The following is a 20273-nucleotide window of genomic DNA, read 5'->3' as shown; positions in this document are numbered from 1 at the left end:
GAGAGTCTCCAATAGCTGGCTGATCAGTGCTACCTTGTCCACCCTGTTTCCTGCTAAGCAGCAAACCCAGTGGCATGTGGCAACTCCAAAGTCATTGCAACTCAAAGGTGCTTTTCTGAAGATGCAGAGATATTCAAAACCTGACTGGACACAGCACTGGGCAACTGGCTGCTTGAGTAGGTCCCTATACCGGCAGGACTCAAGCTAACTCCCTGTGGCATTTCACTGTGAACAGTAGCTGTTGTGTAACAGCATCACCCCAGAATGAAGTGCTGTTTCAATTGCCTCCACTTACTCCCCTTGTTTCCAGGGAATTTCAGCTGGAACTAAGCAATTCCATTTGTCCACATGTTGACTTATTTTTCTGCCTTTCCTCTCCAGTACAATGTGCTGTTCAACAACCACTCAAAGCTAATCTGCATGGCAGAGGTGTGCTGCACTCGATGCTTGGGATCCAACTAAACACATGGCATCGCCCTCCATACAAACAGATGAATCCAAATCCTGCCACAGCCCTTAAATCTCCAAATTCAGGTCATTAGATAAGTGTTAAAAATACCCGTAATACTATTACAGCTTCTTTTAGATGCCACCAAAATCCTATTTACTTCCTGCATGTGTCTTCATTGGAGACATTATTGTTTTGATAAAAAATAAAATTGCTACTATAGAAGGAAACTACATTAATTAGTATTAATATAATGTGTCAGGTACAAGGAGCTCAAGAAACTAGAAATGTTACATTTTTACCAAACTTGAACATATGTTTCCTTTCTGTTTTAGACAAAGAAAAACAAGAATAAGCAAAAACTGTTTTGTATTACCATGCTCTTAGGTCTGGATTTGTCTTGACACACTAACCTCAGCCTGTTTGGACTATAAAGAAATTGGAAGAAAAATTGTGAGTCTGAAGCATTCCAATGCACTGAGTCACTACTGTGTTTCTCTGCCAGTTATCTTCCAAACTGCTCCTCGTTCTACAGCAACTGAAGAGTAATCTCTTGGACAAAGAGGACAATTTTCTGCTTAGGGAACAACCTCTCTGGGGACAGAACATTTATCAAAAAGTATTTCTCTTCGATATTTCGAGATGGCCTGTAGTAACACATAAAGAATCAGATTAATAACCTATCAAAAAGATGAATTAGAGGAAAGGGTGGCAGGTCAGCCTCTGGAATTATGGCAGTTCAGTGTAGACTAACACACCAGAATTTGTAAGTTCAAGCAAACAAGTTTGCATCTATAAAAGTGGGTTAGAAGTTACATGAAGATGCGCTTTCACTCAAAGCTTCTGACAGTATCATTTCTGGGCAGGCAGGCAGGCAGCCCTGGGAAGATAGCCATTCTCACAGCCTGTGGCGTATCTGCATCTAGATCCAAGAGAAAGGAAGGGGTGGAGCAGTACCTGGACAAAGCCTACCAGGAAGGAAGTCTTGAGGTTTAGAACATCAGCACTACATTTTGGACAAATGCAGCCTGTCTATACATCAAGTACGCTTTGGTTTGTGAAGATGCTACCTATCCTGCACCACATGTGGTCCCCTTAGTTTATTGCCACTGCTTCTGCCACTGAAACTGGGAAAGACTTCTCTGAGCACTGGTCAACAAACCTATGAACAGACAGGACTGAGAGGGCAGCAGCGGGAGCACATGTATGAACATGTCATTTTTGACAAGTTTTCATTTAGAAAATAAAATTATAATGAAGAATTTTAATATATTAAGAAAGATTATTTTGATTTCACATACCAAAGACTGCTTTATTAAAAGCAGGGGAAAAGCAGCAGACATTTTCAATAAGCGTTGATAGTTTAAATAAATGTTTTATAGGAGATACAAGGCTTTGTTAGCATTTAGAACAAAAATTTTGAAGGCATGAAATTTTGTGCTTTTTCCACCAAACACAAAGCTTCTCCTCTTCCCTGACCTTTTTCTGTTTTACATTGGTGTCAGAGTTGTGACAGGGTCAGCAGCTCTTTGCCTCTTCCCTAGCCAACTTAAAAAAACATTTGCTTATCAATTCCTCCCTAATAGATGGATCTCCAGGGAGATACCACAGTTAGGTGGTAGGGTGACACTGACCTCACTTTGGCACGGTGTGTGGAGGATTCAGGCTTCACCTGCAAAAATGGGGGTTGGACTAGATGACCTTTGAAGGTCCCTTACAACCCAAACTATGCTATGATTCTAAATATGGGTCTGGGCTATAGACTGAACCCTCTGTGCAATTCCATAGAGTCACGCCAGGATCACAGTAGCCCGCCAGTGCCCTGTCCGCTCCCAAAGCGGCCTGTCAATGGAGACCCCTTTGAAATGAACTTTCCCAACGGTTTTGCCAAAAGCCAATGGCCACCATCCACAGTGACGCCTTAGGGCAGTTGTGGAACAGCGTCTTTAACCTCTTCCCCTGCTCAGCCATCGCATTCCCACCTCCCTGCAGTTGCTCACCACCATCTCCCGATCCTTTTCGCCCTCCTCCCCCTCTCGATGCGCGGCGGGGACCCAGAGGAACCCAGCGCACCAGGCCGCCATGCCGTGCCGTGCCGTGCCGTGCCATGCCGCCGGGAGCCGGCACCTCCCGCCCCGTTGGCCGTCGGCGGGGGCGGGCGCGGCGGAGCCGGGTAGGAGGCGGTGCCTTATAGCGGGGGGGCGGCGGGCAGCGCCGGCAGAGCCGCGCCAGCCGGTACCCTGGACAGCGCCTCGCAGCCGCCGCCGCCACCGCCCCGCCGCCATGGTGAGTGTCGCCCGGCCGCCACCGGGGGCCCTGCCCTCCTCTGCTCCCTTGCCCTGCCCCGCTCCCCAGGCCGCTCGCAGCCCTGCATCCCCCTCCCGGGGCTCCTATGGGTCAGGTTCGGGGCGTGCTTTTTCGGGGGAGGCCCCGACACGGGAGAGGGCCCCGTGCACACAACGCGGCGGGGGCCGAGAGGCGTGGGGGGACAGGCAAATGGAGGAACGGGGTCGCGGGTGGAGGGGGCAAGTGCCGTGCAGCCCCCGTGCGTACCAGTTCCCCAGGCGGCGGGGTGGGTGTGGGGGGGCGAGGGGTGCGCCCACAGCCCCACCGCCCTTCCCCGCTCCCAGCAGGTGCCTTTCTCTCCATTGCGAGGTGCGTTTGAGCATGTTACATAAACAGACCATCCCCGACGGCATGTTAAAAGAAGCTCTGGTGTTAGTCATACAGTCTGTAGTGGAACACTTTTTTTTTTCTTTTCCCTCTGTAATGAATGAACAATAGAGTTTTAGATTCCAGTTTAGCATGTAAGAGAGTTAAAGTGGAACAATGCAGTCACCTGTTTAGCCATCAGGACCATTTCCCTATAGCGCATCATGTCTTTGCAGTCATAGTAACCTCCCCAAAGGAGCTCATCCTGTTTATAAACAGTAATGTGTTAAGTGTAATGCTGACCTTACAAAGTAGGACAGTATCATACAGGTATTTTGCAGTCTTAAAGTCTGAGGTACAGTGGGGCTGAATAACTTGTCCAAGCTTGTTGTATTGGTTGGGAATGAAGCTTGGGACATAACTAACAACAGAACCTAGTTTTTGTTTCATATGATTTAACAACAAAAATACTTGTTTTTCAAATGTCTTTGCATCAGATACAGTAAATTCTGCCTTCCTTGCATAAAAATCAATTTGGAATAATCCCACCCCCAGCAATTCACACATGCATAATATTCAAATAGTCTTTCCATGAATTAACTTGAGTCCTCTTCTTAGCAGTCATGTATCCATTTGCTGTCCGCCTGAATCTGCTTCCTATTTAGTCTCTTTGCAATCAACTCAGACTTAGGATCATAGTTATGAAAAGATCCTATTGAAAAAGACCAGAAATAGTGCAGTAGTTTATGCTGTCTAGGACCCCCAGAATGACTTTCCACTACATTATTGAATTCCTATTTCTTATCATGTAGGGTGGAACATAAACACAAAATATATGACTAAATTACCGTAACTGCACAAAGCCTAAATTAATACCAGCCGTTGATAATGTCTTCCTCATGTTATAGTGAAGGCAGTTACAAAGACACCTGGTGTTGCAGAAGGTAATGGGCATTATTTATCAGTAACTGGTACAGCTAACATCCAGGTGCTCAGGAGTGTTGAGTCAGCTGGAGAGTAAGTTAAAATAGCATGAACCAGTTAAAATATTTGATTTTGACTCCTTTCAGGACTGAGATGGATATGCTGGTGCAAATCAGGGAAAAATTTGTTGATGGTACAGGCATTGGCAACTTTGTATTTGTACTATTGGAAATGATAGCTGAGACCTACCCTTAATCTGTTATTTCTGGTTCTTAGAGCTGTTTAATTAACCTTGAAATCATTCTGGAAACTGCTGGCAGCAAGATCCAGAAATCACCATTCAGAGCTACATGTGGGTTTCTATTAGCAAGTTTTGCTCTTCTGTATCTCCAATAACCTTAGCTTTGAAAAGTCGCTGAGATTTACCAAGCCTTGTTACTCATACATACAGGCATTCAGGGGGAGAATGGCCAATTTGGGAAAATCCTTAAAGGGGTATAAAGGCTGAAGTTTGCTCTGGCTCTACAAGTTTGAAAGAGTGTCCTTGGAACATCAGCTACTGAATCTAAAACCTGAACTTTTGATGAAAACTGTTGCAATGACACTAATGCAGGGTTAAAAGTTACAGCACATCAATGTCTAGATGGACCTGGAGCTTGTGGGTGGGGGGACGCATGTATATGGGAGGATAGTACCAAAGGTATCAGGAGCAAATGTATGACAAATAAAGATTTTTGAGCCAAGTAGTGGGAACAGTATTTTAGCACTCCCTCTTCTAGTGGCATAGAAATAAGCAGGTGTATGTTGCTAATGTCTCTTCAACTCAACTGAGAGAGTTTTCTCAGCGTCATGGGTGTTCAATCACTATTATTTGTAGAAAGTAACATAAGGAAATTTTTTTTTTAAAACTTCATTTTGCTGAAGCTGCAAACTGCAGCTTTCATCAGGCTTTAAGTGTTCCCGTGGCATCCCCACTGTATGAGGGCAACCACAGTGGGATGGTTCTTCTGTTTATGTAGTTCACTGCAGCTCTACTTACTCAGTGAATCTAGGTCAAGTTACACTGTCTCAGGATTTGGCTGCACCCTTGAACTTTAAACCGATTATAAATTTTGATTTGTCACTGTATTTTTCCATGGGGTCAAATCCCACTTTTAAGGAGTAAGAGAGTGTGTAAGCTTGCATAGTGCATGGCAACTAATACTTACAAAGAGGCTAGGTAACACTAAGGTAAGCACAAACATGAGGACGGTGCGAAGCTGTTTTTAATAGCTTCAAATATCTGTACCTCTACAATAATCCACTTGCAGAGGGGTTATATAGACAGGAGCTAGAATATCTTTTAAATTCCTTAAGACACTTTGATAACCGGTGTAATCTGAAATCAGTGAAGACAGACACCTAATTCTTCTAAGCATTCATAAGCATCATGGCCACCATATCAGGGTAGGATGCTTGATGTGGGCATACATTGATTGCAGGACATACAGAAAGGACCCTAGACAGCAACCAATGTCTCCTCTTTGTTGGCAGTAGCCGAAACAAAATCCTGCCTCATTGTCCATTAGTATTTTTTAATTGCCCTGAGCACCTCCTGAAAAAGAGTATTGCAAAGACAATGTTCCAGCCCCTGAACACAGACACACAAACTGGAAGAGAACATTTTCTGTAGACAGAGATCAATCCAGCACAAATCCATGACTGACATGGGAGCCAGTGCTACAGCACCCACTGCCAACAAGATCTCTCCAGCTCTATCGGAGCGAAAAGGCAGCAGACCAGCAGCCCTGCCATCCAGAACCAAGGCAGCAAGCCAGGGTCATGCCAGATGATACAGAATTAATAAGCTGTGAGAAAATATGCTCAGAAACCACATTTAGAACAGACAAAGGGACATTAGTACTTGCATAGAAACTCAGGAAGATGTGCTGAAGCCTTTTGCACATAGAATAATATCATAGAATCTTTGGGTTGAAGGGGACATTTAAGATCATCTAGTCCAACCCCCCTGCAATGAGCAGGGACATTTTCAACTAGATCAGGTTGCTCAGAACCCCATCCAGCCTGACCTTGAATGTTTACAGGGATGGGTCTTGATTAAAAAAAACCTTCCAGGACCTGAAATAAGAGTCCAGTGTTTCATTTGCATAGTTAGTTATAGACACCTGCTTATCAAAACCTGCATGCTGCCCTTGGTGTTGATCCCTTTCATCTCTAAGAAGATCTTTTGATTCTTTAAGACTGATCATTGTATCTTCATTACAAGTAGTCTGACCTGTGAAAAGAAACAGACTCCTGTTGTCCATCAGGCATTTGATTTTACATTCATTTAGTTTAATAACATCTCTTAATTTTATTAAAGAAAAAAGTTAATCAGATGCAAACATTTTAAAATTGAACACCTGACTCAATTAAAAGTTGGGAAAAAAACTATAGCAGTATTGGGGGGGGGGGTATTAGTTTACTCCAGTAAATATAAAGGGCTGGTTTATTCCCTGACCTAAGCAAGCTTCAAGTGTAAATTAACAGAATCACATCAAGTAGAAATTTTTCCTGATGCTTGCATGCCAGAAAGAGGCAAGAAAGTATGAGACTGGGGCCTGCAGCTCTGCCACGTTATAAATGCCACACTTCAGACTTCAAGCATATCAAATTTATCAAGCAATTTGTAAGCACCTGGCAACAGCTGAGCTGGTAAATCTATTATCTGCATACATCCCCCATGGCTTGCCTTATCATATGCTAAATACATCGGCCACAGTATCTGAGTGACTGCATCTTTACCCACAGGACTGCTGCACAGCTGACAAGTAGAGTTCAATATGAAATTAAGTGAATATGTCTTCTGTGGGGCTTCTTATCTACTGAAGTAACAGCAAAAAACATTCTTTTTTTTGAGGGCTAGTTATGCTCAGATCTAGGAGGGTAAGAGGCAACTCTTTACATCTTCAAGAATATGACAACATTATATTGGCATTCATACTGAAAGTACTCTGATTTGATGTCAACCTAACAGCAACTGAGTGATTTTTTAAAATATTAAGTTCATTAAGCCAATGACTTTTAAACTGTATTGCATTTACTCTTCCTCAGTCAAAACTGACCATGATAAAATGGTAAAGGTCAGATGTCCCAAACCGAAGGAAATAAACCCCATGTGGCAGAAATTTCTATATGAAGATGTGTAATTAGAGAATAAAAAATTAAGATTGTTTTCATCACTGTTGGGAAGATTTTTCCCCCCCCCCCCCTCAGAAGGACAGCTATGGAAATGAAACAAGAAGTACTTCATATTCTGTGTCATTTGAAAGCCAAACACAGCAAGAAATGGAAATTGGAAGTAGGGTGGCCAATTTTAAATAAATATCCTAAAACCAAGCATAAGGAAGCTCAACAAAACCAGTCTTTCCCTAGTTCTTAAAAGCCCCGTAAAGTACGCTGCTCAGTAGTTACCATTCATGACACTTTGCAGCTAGCAAACACAATGTGGTACAGCAACCTAACGGGGGGAGTAACTTACACACATGAGGAAATTCTACAGCTGTTTTAATTTCCCCTGTGTGACAAAAACTGATGCAGTTTACGGACATTTTGTGTCATTGGTGCCTTACCATGCAGCACAGTCATTAGCATTTTTATTTTGTTTTGAGAAAAGCATCAGTCTGGGTGTTTCCATGGTATAATGGGTATAAGAGTTTTGAGATTTAAAATTCCAGTTATATGTGGATTAAACTCTAGGATGCCTGCTGCGGGGTTAACGGAGGAAGGAAGCTAATTAACTTCTGCACCCTCTTAACCTGTGCCAGCAGACTGTGCTCTATTATTGGGGTTCCATACAGTTTTCAGAAGAGGTGTCCTTGGAGTTCATTAGCCTAATTTAGGGTCTTAAAAGAGGTAAATTTAGAACTGTTTTGGAGGAGAAGACATAAGAGAAATTCCATACTCTCTTTTTGTCTTCCTTATTAAACTTGAAAAATCAAGTGTCATTTCCTTTCCTCTCCTCACCCAGCCTACTTTAATCATGATGGAAATCCAAAACATGAATTAGCATTGGAAATCCAGGAGTTTGCCCTGAAGGATTTAAGGGAGAAATGGAAGAAAAAAAAAAAAAATAAGGACCAGTTAACAGAACAAGCAGATATTTTCCTTTTCAAATGTTGTTTTGTGTTCTCAAGTGACACTTTGGAAAACACATCGGATTCTGTTTCTTTGTTTCTCTATATCACACATGCATTTTCACAGACAGCTTGAAGTAAAGAGTTACTTGCATTTTGCTGTGAGCATGGATAAAACCATTCCAAAAAGCAAAGTGCCTTCAAACTGGCAGGGAATAAATGGTTGGCAAAGTTGTCGAGGGTGATTTCCATGTCAGGGAATTGGCACATCTTTTGGTAAGGCGGTTCTGAGTAGTACTATCCACACTGGCTTTCTCTCCAATTGCTGGCTGCAGCCAGCCAAGCCACTTCTGTTGCAGTTTAAAAGGTCAGCTGTGAGGTCATGCGAGTTCTGAATCTGGTAGAAGTTGGTATTTGTGGCAGAACAGTGTTTTATTATGTACACAGTTTAATTTTTTTCAGTGTTTGTCAATAGTCCATGCAATTCCGGGGGGAAGCCATGAAGTCTATTTTCATATTTATACGCTTGTCAATCTATTATTCAAATCTCTTTATGTAGTAAGTAGCTTAACCAATTTGCACTACTGACTGGCTACTCAAAATTACCCTCCCCAAATGCAGAAGCTTGTCTAGTATGAAAAATACCCCATGCAATGCTTATAGCAACAGCTGCTTCTGCCCTCTCAGCTCTTAGGATTATGTGCCTTCCTAGAGTAGCATTTCAGTGTTTTGCTGTTACACCAGAGACTAAACTGGGGCTTAAAAATCTTAAAAATCAGCCCTTCTTACCTAGGATTACCTTCTTATCTTGACCAGACTTCTTTCTGAGGTGTATCTTTTAATATTGACAGAAGGCTATGCACGAAGCCGGACAAAAACTCCATCTTTTCAAGTTTATGGAAGAAAAAGAAAAATCAAAGACATCAGAAAACAAGCATATCAAAAAACAGTTCAGATTAGCAAAGTGTTTATAGGTTCCTTTCTTCTTCCCACCTTCTACCGCTGCTAACAGCAGAATGAGAGATGTCTTCCAACCTGCCTGTATGCAGGTGGCTTCAATTTCAGCAGTTATCATCACTTTCCAAACAGTAAACAACTTATTTTATGAGAGTTACTTAAGAAATCCAAATCTACTCCCACAAATGAGGTCCTTCCATTGAAAAAGGCATTAGAAAACTCTGGATCCACCCTCAAGAGCACCCTTGGAAATTTTGCCTCTTCAAATACCGGAGCTACTGGCTTTATCTGGAAGCTTGTTGACTAAGAGGTATGAGAAGGTACCACTGAATCAGTCCATCCCCAAAACCAGACAAGTCAAGTATATCACATCTCTAGTTTTATGGCATTCTCTTCAATTCCCAGAGCGCTCTTTTCTGGCAGTTATATATCCTCTTTAAGATTTTTTTTTTTTAACCCTGTTCCAATATGTGTCAGAAGCATCACAGGATGTTCATGCTCCTCTTTGAAAGCTGGGATACAGCCTGTGATTTCTTGGTGCTGAAACACATTTGAAACTTGGCTCAAAAACAGGCAATTTGTGCAAGGAAATAGAAAAAGTAGTATTTAGCTTTATTCCTCTGCAAAATAACAGTAGCTCCACATTTCAATGAAAAGCGCTATTGAGAACCTTTTGGTTTTAATGCAGTTATTTCTTCCTTACTGCTGGAGACTTTGTAAGCCTGCATTTTAACGCTACCTGCAAAAAATGTCGAAAGATAAAAGAGTAGATGAGAGTTATTTTGCTCACAGTAACTAAAAGGAAAACTCAGAAATATCCTCCATAAGGCTATGGGGGATATTCCCTCCCTCCTAGAGGGAAAAGCACCACTTTTTCCCCACTTTTACATTTACTAAATTACCAGCATAGTTTTATTTCAAATCAGGTATCACAGAAATGTCCCCTCAAGACTACATTTAATACTTTTTTTTTTTCCACAAAATAATTTATTTTTCATCAAGCAAGAAGTCATTTCCGTCTGTTTGCCAGACACCTTTGGGAGATGGCAGAATTCAGATCAGAGTTTTGATGGAAAGGTGCAAAGTTGAACGCCAAGCCAGAGAACAATGTCACAAGGATGGGTGTAGAAGGGAAGCACCACAGGACTGTCCCATTTTGCCCCCAGGTGTGTTTTCATGAGTTTAAAGGAGTGTAAGTAGTTCAGAATTCTGGCTCATTAAGCCTTAGGTCTTGCTGAAACTTGGTATGCATGCTACAAGCAATCAAAAATACTCAACAACAAACAACTCAGTAGGATAAGGAATATCCTTGTCAGCTGAAAACAAGAGACCCATGCCAGTCCCCTAGTCTTCAGCAAATTTGTGGGTTCATGTGCTCTTTTTCCTCTTACAAAGGCATCCCCCCACCGCTCAGTGCTTCTCCTCCAAATATGAAGAGCATTGATAAGACACTGCTGCGAATGTGATTCTCAGCAGTTCTCATTGGATGCAATAAGGTGGTTATTTAATTGAGGAGGATACAATATTGTTGAAATAATGTCGTCATGTAAATTAACAATACTGAGCTAAATAACAAAATACTCACAGCAACATGGGCATCTGTGTTGCAGAAAGCAAAGCAAGACCATTAAACTCCTATGACACTTCATTCATCAATCCAAAATTAGAAGAGGTTTGAGAATTTGTTACCTGAAATGATCTTACACTTGACATAAGCCAGTGTGGGATGTATTTTGATCAACATTCAGTTGATCAGGTCTTCAGGTTACCTGCAGTAGCAGGTAACTGAGTCTAAATTACGAAGGAGAAACGTGCATAATCAGAATGAAGGGAGCGTTCAACTCAATTAGAGCCCTCAAATAACACGGTGCTTTATACCTCGCTGGGAAAAGTACCAAAGGACATCTTCAGACATCACCTCCTGGTTTCTTTCTTAGCATCTTCCTAAAAGAAGTTATTTCAAATAGATGGATTTTCTTTAAAACCAGTAATACTCGCAATTCTTCTATTTTCCTTGCTTACCTCTCACACCTATCACACTTTGCTCCCTCATCGCACTTACAGATCACACAGACTTAAACAGAGACGTGTATTTCTTGCTATAGTCTGATTTCCAAGGGAAAGTCTCTCGGTGCTACTTTTTTTTCTGTAACGCCTTAATTCTCCAAGATATTTAATAACTAGATTTACCATAATTTCCTTTGCCACCTCTGCCAGACAACACGTTTTCCTGGCAAATAGTTATTCTGTGTCTGCTAGTTAGTTTTTATTCCCTTTTTTTTTTTTTTTTTTTTGAGAATAGAACCTTCCCATTTTACCTGTCTTTAAGGACATCTGTAGCAACAGTTAAATCAGCTGCAGGTGCCACAAATACTACTTCTAACTTGTCCTGTAAAACAAATGCATTTATCACATTCACTTGTAAAAAATTGTTGTATCTTCAAATAGTTATTCCAAACAACGTATTTAATGCAAAGCAAGAAGTGATGCTTCTCCTTTGAAACAGTAGTAAAACTAAAGAGACTTGGAGCATCTGCTTCACTTGTTGGAAACTTGAGGTCATGAGGATATTCATTTTTTAGAAAGAGGTACGTGATGGGTGCCTGTGATGTATATCAGGTCTCGGACAGTTGAAGCTGACCTTGCCAGCAACTCTGTTTTCCTCTTGTCAACTATGTATGCACTACAGGGCAGCGCTGTACCTCATTGATACTTAACCATTGAGGGAAATAATACTTTTCCACATGATCTCTATCTTTCTAATGGCTGTTTGCTCTAAGAATCAGTTATTAAACCAGTCCAGACAGGTGTGGCAGTCACGGCAGTGCAGCACTCTCATGTAGATGTGATGTCACATGGAAATTCCCAACCTCAACGGCACTTGATTTTACAGGTCAGCTTAGGCTGATCCTATCAGATGATGTCCCCGAATGATGAAGAAAGCTGTGTGAAAAGCCTCTACCAAGAAAGCTGATCTTCTAATACTGGACATAATCAAAAAAACACAAAATGTATTGCAAGACCAGCATACCCACTGAAGCAATGTCTTCTAGTCATGTTTTCTTTCTATAATATTAGGTATTGTGACATGCTTATCCTTTAGAATTTTTCTGGGTTTACTTTTCTTCCTTAAATCAACAGTTACTTGTAAGCATCAAACCAATAAACTAGAAGGTAAGCATTTATTAATAAGCTTGAAATCTGTTTGATTTTAAGTTTAATGTACAGATTTTAGATTTTCTAAGCACATGCTTTGACCTAAAACCTCAGATTTCTTCCCCAGAGTGAATTATACTCATAACTAATTGAAAAGCTTCCTGTACTGAGTTTTGTACTTGCATTCCTCACACAGCAGTTACTGTTTTGTATGCAGGTAATGACCTCGAAGTGAAATTGAAATGCTTGGCATGTGTTGGAAGATTAAGGCTGAAACCTTAGAAGCTGCGATCTGGACTCTCTAATCCACAGCAGCATACTACAAACACCTTCTCTCCCCTTCTTTTCCTTCCCCATTTTCCACTTACATCCCTACAAATAGTTCAGGAAAGAGTCTATGAGTTTGGGCAGCAACTAGGCAAGAATTGGTATAGCTAATGACTGCGAAAAAAGAACCACCCATTTCTCTAACGTACAAATACACACAGGCAGATTTCCTTCACCCAAACTGTAAGAACAAATCTGTAAATTGAGTAATATACTTTTAAGGCTGTGGTTAACGCAGGCTGCAACGTGACTCATCTTACCAGTTTCTGAGTGGAGAGCAGCAGAAAGAAAACACGCACACACATACGTTAACCTTCAGCACTAAACGACTTTGCCAGATTCCTTTGCTCCAAGTTTTGAAGAGAAATTAAAATACAAAGGCTCCAATCTTGGCAGTGGGTCCAGCGAGTCTGGGCAAGTGGACCATTACACCCGTGCGGAGCTTTGCTGGTCTCTTCAGCAGCCAGCACAGGGTTTACCCATACATGTTGGGTTCACTTCAGAACATGGTTTAGTGGGCATGGTGGTGTTGGGCTGATGGTTGGACTTGATGATCTTAAAGGTCTTTTCCAACCTTAATGATTCTGTGATCCTGTGATAATTATGCAATAAACACTACCCCTCATAAATCTCCTGCTTCTTCCAGGTCCATGCCCATAAGGCAAGGGAATGGGAATATGTCCTGGTTTATACCTTATATAATTCAGTAACTTGAGCAGGTTACACGGGGTAGATTTTGATGCATCGTGCCTTTGGGACTGTAGTTAGCCCAGTTCAACTATATGTTTATAGGTACAATATTCCACAAAGGAAAATAGAGCTGGGCAGAATTAATCTCAAGTAGCTTTACCTGAGGATTAAATAAGACGTTCAGTAGAGGATTTTGGAAACAAAGCAAACACATAGGCATTATTATAGATATGTTTTTGTGGGTTTTAATCCCACTTTGTTCATTTCTGGGTCTTCTGACTTTACAGATGTCAGTAATAATCTTAACTTACAGGTATTCCTTTTAAATGTAATTCTAGTTTTACTGTGGCAGTGAAAAGCTTGAAAGCATGACTATAACCTCTAGAGCATGTAAACTTATGAAAACAAGAACTTGGTGGTTTAGCTCAGTAAAAATGCAGGATGGAGGGAGTTTGATTTGGGGGATCTATACTTCAGAAGTTACTACAAAAGCCAACCAAGGATGTGAACATGTCTGCTCCTCTTCCAGCTGTGCCAGTAGACAAGATTACCGCTCCCAGTCACACAGCACCATCCCTTTGCTGCAGGTCACTGTCCTGCACAGCTCCTCACATGAGCTTTGCGTAACTTATGCTAAGGGCTCCTATTTGGATAGTTTCAACTAAGCAGAGTCCCTTTAGCAAAAACATGTAGCAGCCATACAACCAGCACTGCCAGGAGGTCTGTGGTGGTGTTCCCAGCCCAAAGGAAGCACAGCTGAGAAGCCGGTGCACGGGAACCCAACTCTGCAGCCAGCACAGCAACTCTCACGGAGCCTAAAAACACAACAGCTCTCTAGTTCCGATTTGTATTTTATCTACATTTAATAAGGAGCTCAGTGCAATTTAATAACTTTTTCAGCTGGAAATGGTTTTGCTCATGAGGATGAAAGTATTTTCAGGACCGTTATTTTTTCTGAAGAACTAAGGTATCCTATGCTGTAATTGTCTGCTTGCTCCTAGAAGTTTTTATACTAAGATATTCTTCCGTATACATTCAAGTAGCTATGGCAATTTTAAAATACTTTGGAAGCATGAAATTAATAGTAGTGAACTTCAGAAGTTCATAATAAACTGACTATATATACAGTACACAGTTAGGGGATGCAAACAATGTGCTGCATTTCATGCATTTTCTTATGTACAGTACCTTTAGCGTTATATGTATTAGAAACTTATTTTACCCACTACATCCTGACTAGATTAAACAGTTATTGGTTTGGTTTGAAAACAGGTATTAATTACACAAATGTATATAGCTGTCAGTTTTGCCAACAGTTCTCAACATCTTTCATTTTTGTTACATGCTTCACAGGCTGTATTCAATCTTCTACCGCTGTTGTCCTTAGCAAAAGCGGGTGTATAAAGGGAATGAGCATTGCAGGAAAAAGTCTTAATTAAGCAATTAATTAATATTTTACAAGTTTCTGACTTACGGTTTTCTGAAGGGCTGCTGACAATTGTCTGTCAAGGAGTATAAGATATAAAGAAAAAAACTCTATGGCTTTATTTTAGTTTTTATATGTTTATCTTTTCATGCTTTAGTTTACTTTATTGTGTTTTACGGAGTGAACCCCACAGCCCTACTATGATGTCTGCCTGGAGGAGCTAGAAACACTCCCCAGGCGGGTTTTTCAAATACTCCCACCTTGCCAACCCCCGGCCGGCGAGTGCCCCGCAAGCACCAGCACGAGCAGTTTAAGGCAGGCAGGCAAAACCCCGGGGTTGGGGAGAGCCCCGGTCAGGCAACGCATTTTAGAAAACCCTTTTTGATCCTCCCTGCCTGTAACAGGAGGGGCAGGGACTGTCCCTTGCACATTAATCCCTGCCGTGGGCACACGGCAGTTCGGTTGCAGACATCTGGGATGGCAATGGCAACCTTCTTCTTCAGCATAGACTGCACTTTGTCTTCCTCCGCTGCCTGGATGTGAGAAAACCAGAGCTCTTGCTTTTGCGGTTGGTTTTTGGTTTGGTTTGGTTTTAAGGTTCATTGTCCAGTAAGCCATGAGATCCTGTGCAGAGGCTTAAGGTCTTCTATTCATCTTAGATCTTGAAGTTTGTTACAGTAGAAAATTAAGAGGTTTTCACAGTACTAGAAAGGATATATTGTCTGTTTGTCTCTATTGCTTTCTCCAGAAAAATGGCCAAACGTGTCCACCAAGTACAAAAGGAAGCCCTGCATGCATTATACTAACTTACAAAATCAGCCTCTCAGCAGCAATAAAATCTGCCTGCAAATAGCGAGGAAAACAAAATTGTCAAGATATGGCACACTGAGAAAACTGAGCTGCCTTGTAAACTTGTGGTAATTCTCCCCTGCTATTTCATTTGCTCCCTGCCCCCATCGTTTATACCCTGTGTGGGTCTACGTTCAGCATGCAAGCCTCTTGCTGCAAAACCTGTGTAGTTGCATACGTGGCACACGTTGGGCAGATGCTGTATACCCAAGCACATCTTTGGGGAATATTCTGTTCCAAAACCAAATCATCTGGTAAATCCAAAGCCTTAAAAGGGTAATTAACCTCCCTTGCTCTCATAGAATTACCTTCCCGTGCTTCTCAAAGTGCAGCTGGCTGTCTTGATCTTACACAGTGAGAAGTGATACGCTGCGTCTTCATTACATAGTTTGGTTAGGCATCCTTTACCAAGCCTAGTTGTTTGGAAGCAGATATGTGCAGGCTTTCGTATTGCTGATGTAAAATTAATTCTGATACTGATCTGTCTTCCCAACCTTGTAGAGCCAACAAGAGCTGAAGAGGCCATTTACGAAGCAACCATAACAGAATTGACCTCCCTGTAAAAACCTCATTGGGGTTCTTTGCTTGTCATGTAAGGACCTTCCTGCACCAAAGGAAGCTTTCTTTTATTCAAGCCACAACCAGTTCCCAAGGGCTGTTGCTTTGCCTGAGAAAGTGATTTATTCACTCAGGCTACAAGAAGGAGGCAGAATTTTTATCTACCCTTCCGTTGTTGACTCATTCCCTTTTTGTTTATTCTCTCGCAGTCATACGGTCTTGTCACATCGATGGGAATTATGCTCTGTCTCAGGTCATACTGTCATTTTAAATCTGATTGCTAAAGCAAAGTAAAACGAGGTCAATAATTGCTACCATTTTCTTGGGAACCGACAGGCCACATCTAAGGTCTCCCTAGAGAAATCTTCTTTAATTACAAGTTAAGCTGATGTTCCCCTGTGTAGCAGGTAGAATTGAGCAGGATTAATTTTAAAAGGATTGCACTGATCTGCTTTGGTGACAGTTTCATTTTGAAATTCTGATAACAAGCAAGAGGATGGATTATAAAGATAGGGTTCTCAGGAGCATACACCACTGACACATACTGCAAATTGGGCCACAGCAGCCACCCTTCCTTTCCGCTCTTCTTTTAAGGCCAGATGAGTTCTATTTTGAGCACTATGATTGCCATGGATTATTTTAGTGATTACTTAATATAATTGTAAAGAACAGGGCAAAAATTTTGGAAATTGTAGAAGGGAAATCCTGCAAGCGGTCATTCCAGACAGGGAATTTTTCATCCTGGAGACAATGTGACATTCAGTCTTTTACAAGATAAAACAATGAAAAATGTGTAATAGCCTGAATGCTTTCAAGTACTTAAATTATGAATAGATTTGGGGAAACCAAGTAAATATTAATGGGTTCTTAAATCACTTTCATTCTAACCCATGCAAATTTGTCGTGCAGAAACCTTCCAAATTCCTTTTTCCTCATATTTAAAAAAAAACAAACAGCCAATTAGTTCTGCAAAAGCAATTTATCTTACAATGATATATGATCTGACAGTAGCGTGGCTGGTAAAATAAGAATTACCTTATTTTATGTGAGAAGTTAATATTTTCTATGACTCCTAGCAGGTTGCAGAGTTCAGAAACAAAGACTGATGTCTGAAATAGCTCACATACTTCCAATGTTTTCATGAAAATTATTCTGCCTTTTAAGGCTTGCTCACCTTTGGTGTTGATGGTGCTTCAACCTGATTTAATTCCTGACAGAAGCCATAAAGCAGGTGTTCCTCCACCTAGGTCCTTATTGCCATGTGCGGGATGAGCGTGTGTAGCACTGAGCAGGACTACAGAATCAAGTGAAAAGAGACTTCTTGTTAAACAAAACTAAAAATCCCAAAGCAGAAAGAGCCTAAACATTAGTGCCATTTCTCCAGAAGTGAAAAGCCTGGAGTATGTTGGCTCCTCAGATGAAAACAGCTCAAACTCCCATTTCCTTCGGGAGCACACCAACCATCAACCAACAACTGATAAAGCTTGAGAGAAGAGTGTTTCTCTGGAGTCTCCTCTCATGCAGGACTGAGGATTTCACAAAGTGCCCACTTCTGATGGCAACTCCCAAAGCCAGGAAAGCCGTTTTTGGCAGTTTTGCACCAAGTAAAATGCTGCACAACTCTGCAAATATATATAACCACACTTAAAGCAATACATACTGGGCTTTGCTTTTTCTTTGCATATTATCATAAATTTAGCTGTACAAGGCAGAACGGGATCTTCTACTTCACTGCAGCTAGAACCTAGCATTTTCAGGGAGGCATAAGAACTATGATAGTTTGTGAAGCCTTATAGTATCAAGAGTTAAAATACAGACTTTTCAAGAAGAAGGACAAAAAAAAAAATGCAGGGTATTTTTTGTTAGTTAGGAAGAGAGAATGAAAACACATACAGAAAGCTTTTACAGTTTGATATTAATTTTATATGACAATTTTTTAGAAAGGTGAATGTTAGGAAAGCCCAAAAGTAAATTTAATTTTTTTCCTTTCATTGCACTGGGTTATCATCTATTGCATTTCCCAAAACCACCTTATCTGCAAGAAAACTTTATCATTCCATGAGCTTTTGTTTTAGAGAACCATTGCAGCAGCAGCAAGGGTTGCCTATAGATTCACACTTGTAAAAACCAAGAAAAAAAAGTCAGCAATGGGGGTGCATGTTGCAGCTATAGATAAGGATGAGATGCATTACAGCTGACATGAGGTGTGTATCTGCGCTGTGATGATCACGTGAGCAAGATGAGTGCAGGCACGTTGTGTGAAAGACCAAGCATAGCTGGTCTCCTTGGGTTGGCCTCCCATCCTGAGGTGACCAGCTGAAGCCTTGTCTGGAGCTCAGAAACCTGAAGCAAGTGTGTGCCCTGTTCCACTCCAGGACCGACCGCTCCAGGCAGGGAAGCCAAGCCCAAGAGGTCTTTTCCTTCCTGCTCCATCAGAGGCAAGTCCCAGAAAGGGCAGGCTCACCAGTAACCATCAGTAACAGGTCTCGGTGCAGAAATCAAAAGGTGTTGAACCTCTGAGAGAAATGTGCACTCAGCTGCTTTTTGGTATGTCCTGCTGGCTTCCTGTTAGCATTCGTGAACCTGGAGCTTGTGGTTGTTGCTGTATTTCCAACCCCCCCGTCAGAGGGAATGCTGTAGCTGCACAGCTCCGAGTGTGTATTTTTCCACTGTGACTGACTAAAGCGTGGCTGGAAGCCGGGCCGAGATGGAGGAGGGAGATGGGGAAACATGCTGCTTCTCCCATTGCTAAGCCCTCTTCTGCTCCTAGCACCCCATCTGCTCCTTTGGATTAAACTCAGCGACGGAGGTGCATCACTACCAGCAGCAAACTGCGCCAGCACCCATTTCAGTCCGCATGAAGAGAGGGAGCCCCTTGCACAGCAACGGGGGGCAATGAGCAAGCTCGCCAAAGGGCTCTGCTTCCTTGGCGTGAGGGGGTCCGAGTGCCACCTGGGTGGCACAGCAAAGACTTTGCTAGGCTACCATTTCTCTTAATGTTCTCTGTGAATAATAACCCGAGAGCCATAAGACGCCTAAGGAGGGGGTTGTTAAGAGAGACATGTCCTCTAACTCTTATGTGGGCCACCCAAACTCACACTCCACAGAGGAGGACATGGAAGTTTGTAACCTTCAAGCCTTAAAGTCGTCTGCTTCCCTTTCACCTGAAGGAAAGCGCTTTTATTTAAAACACTGAAGATACCAAAGGATGGGGGTGGCTTTCTGCTACTAGCTGCTTTCGCAGAAAATGGGCATTAACTCAGGGCAGGTCTTCAGCAAGTCCCTTCTGGCCTTACTCTTTTCTGTGGAAGCCTCTAGATCTGCCCACGGGAGCTGTTGGTCTGAGACTCTCTGCTGTTTCTCCACCCTGGGCAATGAGGTCAATGTTTTCTAGGTCTACAGTTCCTATTGCTTTAATATTACAGTGTGGTTTGGTGGGGAAACCACCACAAAAAGCGGGTTTGGATTTGATGTTGCCACATACTGACCAAACCTAGGTACTTGTGGTGCTGCCAAGCCTGTTACCTTATCATTCCCATTAATTCAATGTGTAAAGCCCTCACCTCTTGTATGGTAAACCAAGCTTCAAACTGCTCTTTTACCTAATTTGAACTCATATCTCACATCTTTTTATGACTTCCCTAGCCACTTGGGCTGGCACATCCCCCTAAATTTCTGAGCATAGTCATCCATCACTAGCATCAAAGAAAGGGGAGAAATTAGAACTGAACTTATTCATCTCAACATCTAGACTGGAATCCCTGCTCAGACATATACTGAAGTATTTCTTAGGGAGACAAGAGATGCAGTAGAAGAAATGAAGAAAAATAAATTCCAGAGTTAGCTGCTAGCCTAAGGCTCAGGGCAGATGACTGAGAACACAACCTGAAAGGCCACTGACAGATTAGACACAGAGCAGGTGTGGACACCAGTACTACAGGAGCACCTGGCACACTGGTTGCTGCTTGTACACAGGTACCACTTCCTTATCTCGGTTGTGTTTGCAAGGGGAGAGACTTGTGGAGGTACCCAACTCCAGAAGCCCTCACTGGCTGTAGGTCAGAGCAGGGGGAGGCAGCCAGCCACTTCGGTACCACTCTCCAGAAAGGGAGCCAGGCACCCTCTCCAAGCCCATCTGTCTGCACAGCACAGGGAGCCAGGTACCCAGGTC

General features: G+C 42.1%; 1 protein-coding gene across 1 annotated transcript in view; it reads left to right on the top strand.

Annotated features, from left to right (window-relative positions):
• Positions 1-2530: 2530 nt before the first annotated feature.
• Positions 2531-20273, top strand: part of ELOVL2 (ELOVL fatty acid elongase 2) — a gene marked incomplete at both ends in the record, with an annotated part of 51369 nt that continues 33626 nt past the window's right edge. Inside the window, one exon of the mRNA XM_081996458.1 lies at positions 2531-2734. Within this exon, the coding sequence (XP_081852584.1) occupies positions 2531-2734 (204 nt within the window). The remainder of the gene's footprint in view (positions 2735-20273) is intronic.

This window comes from Phaethon aethereus, assembly GCF_964289735.1.
Source record: "Phaethon aethereus genome assembly, chromosome: 2".
Classification (NCBI taxonomy): Eukaryota; Metazoa; Chordata; class Aves; order Phaethontiformes; family Phaethontidae; genus Phaethon; species Phaethon aethereus.
This window is presented reverse-complemented; position numbering and strand designations above follow the sequence as displayed.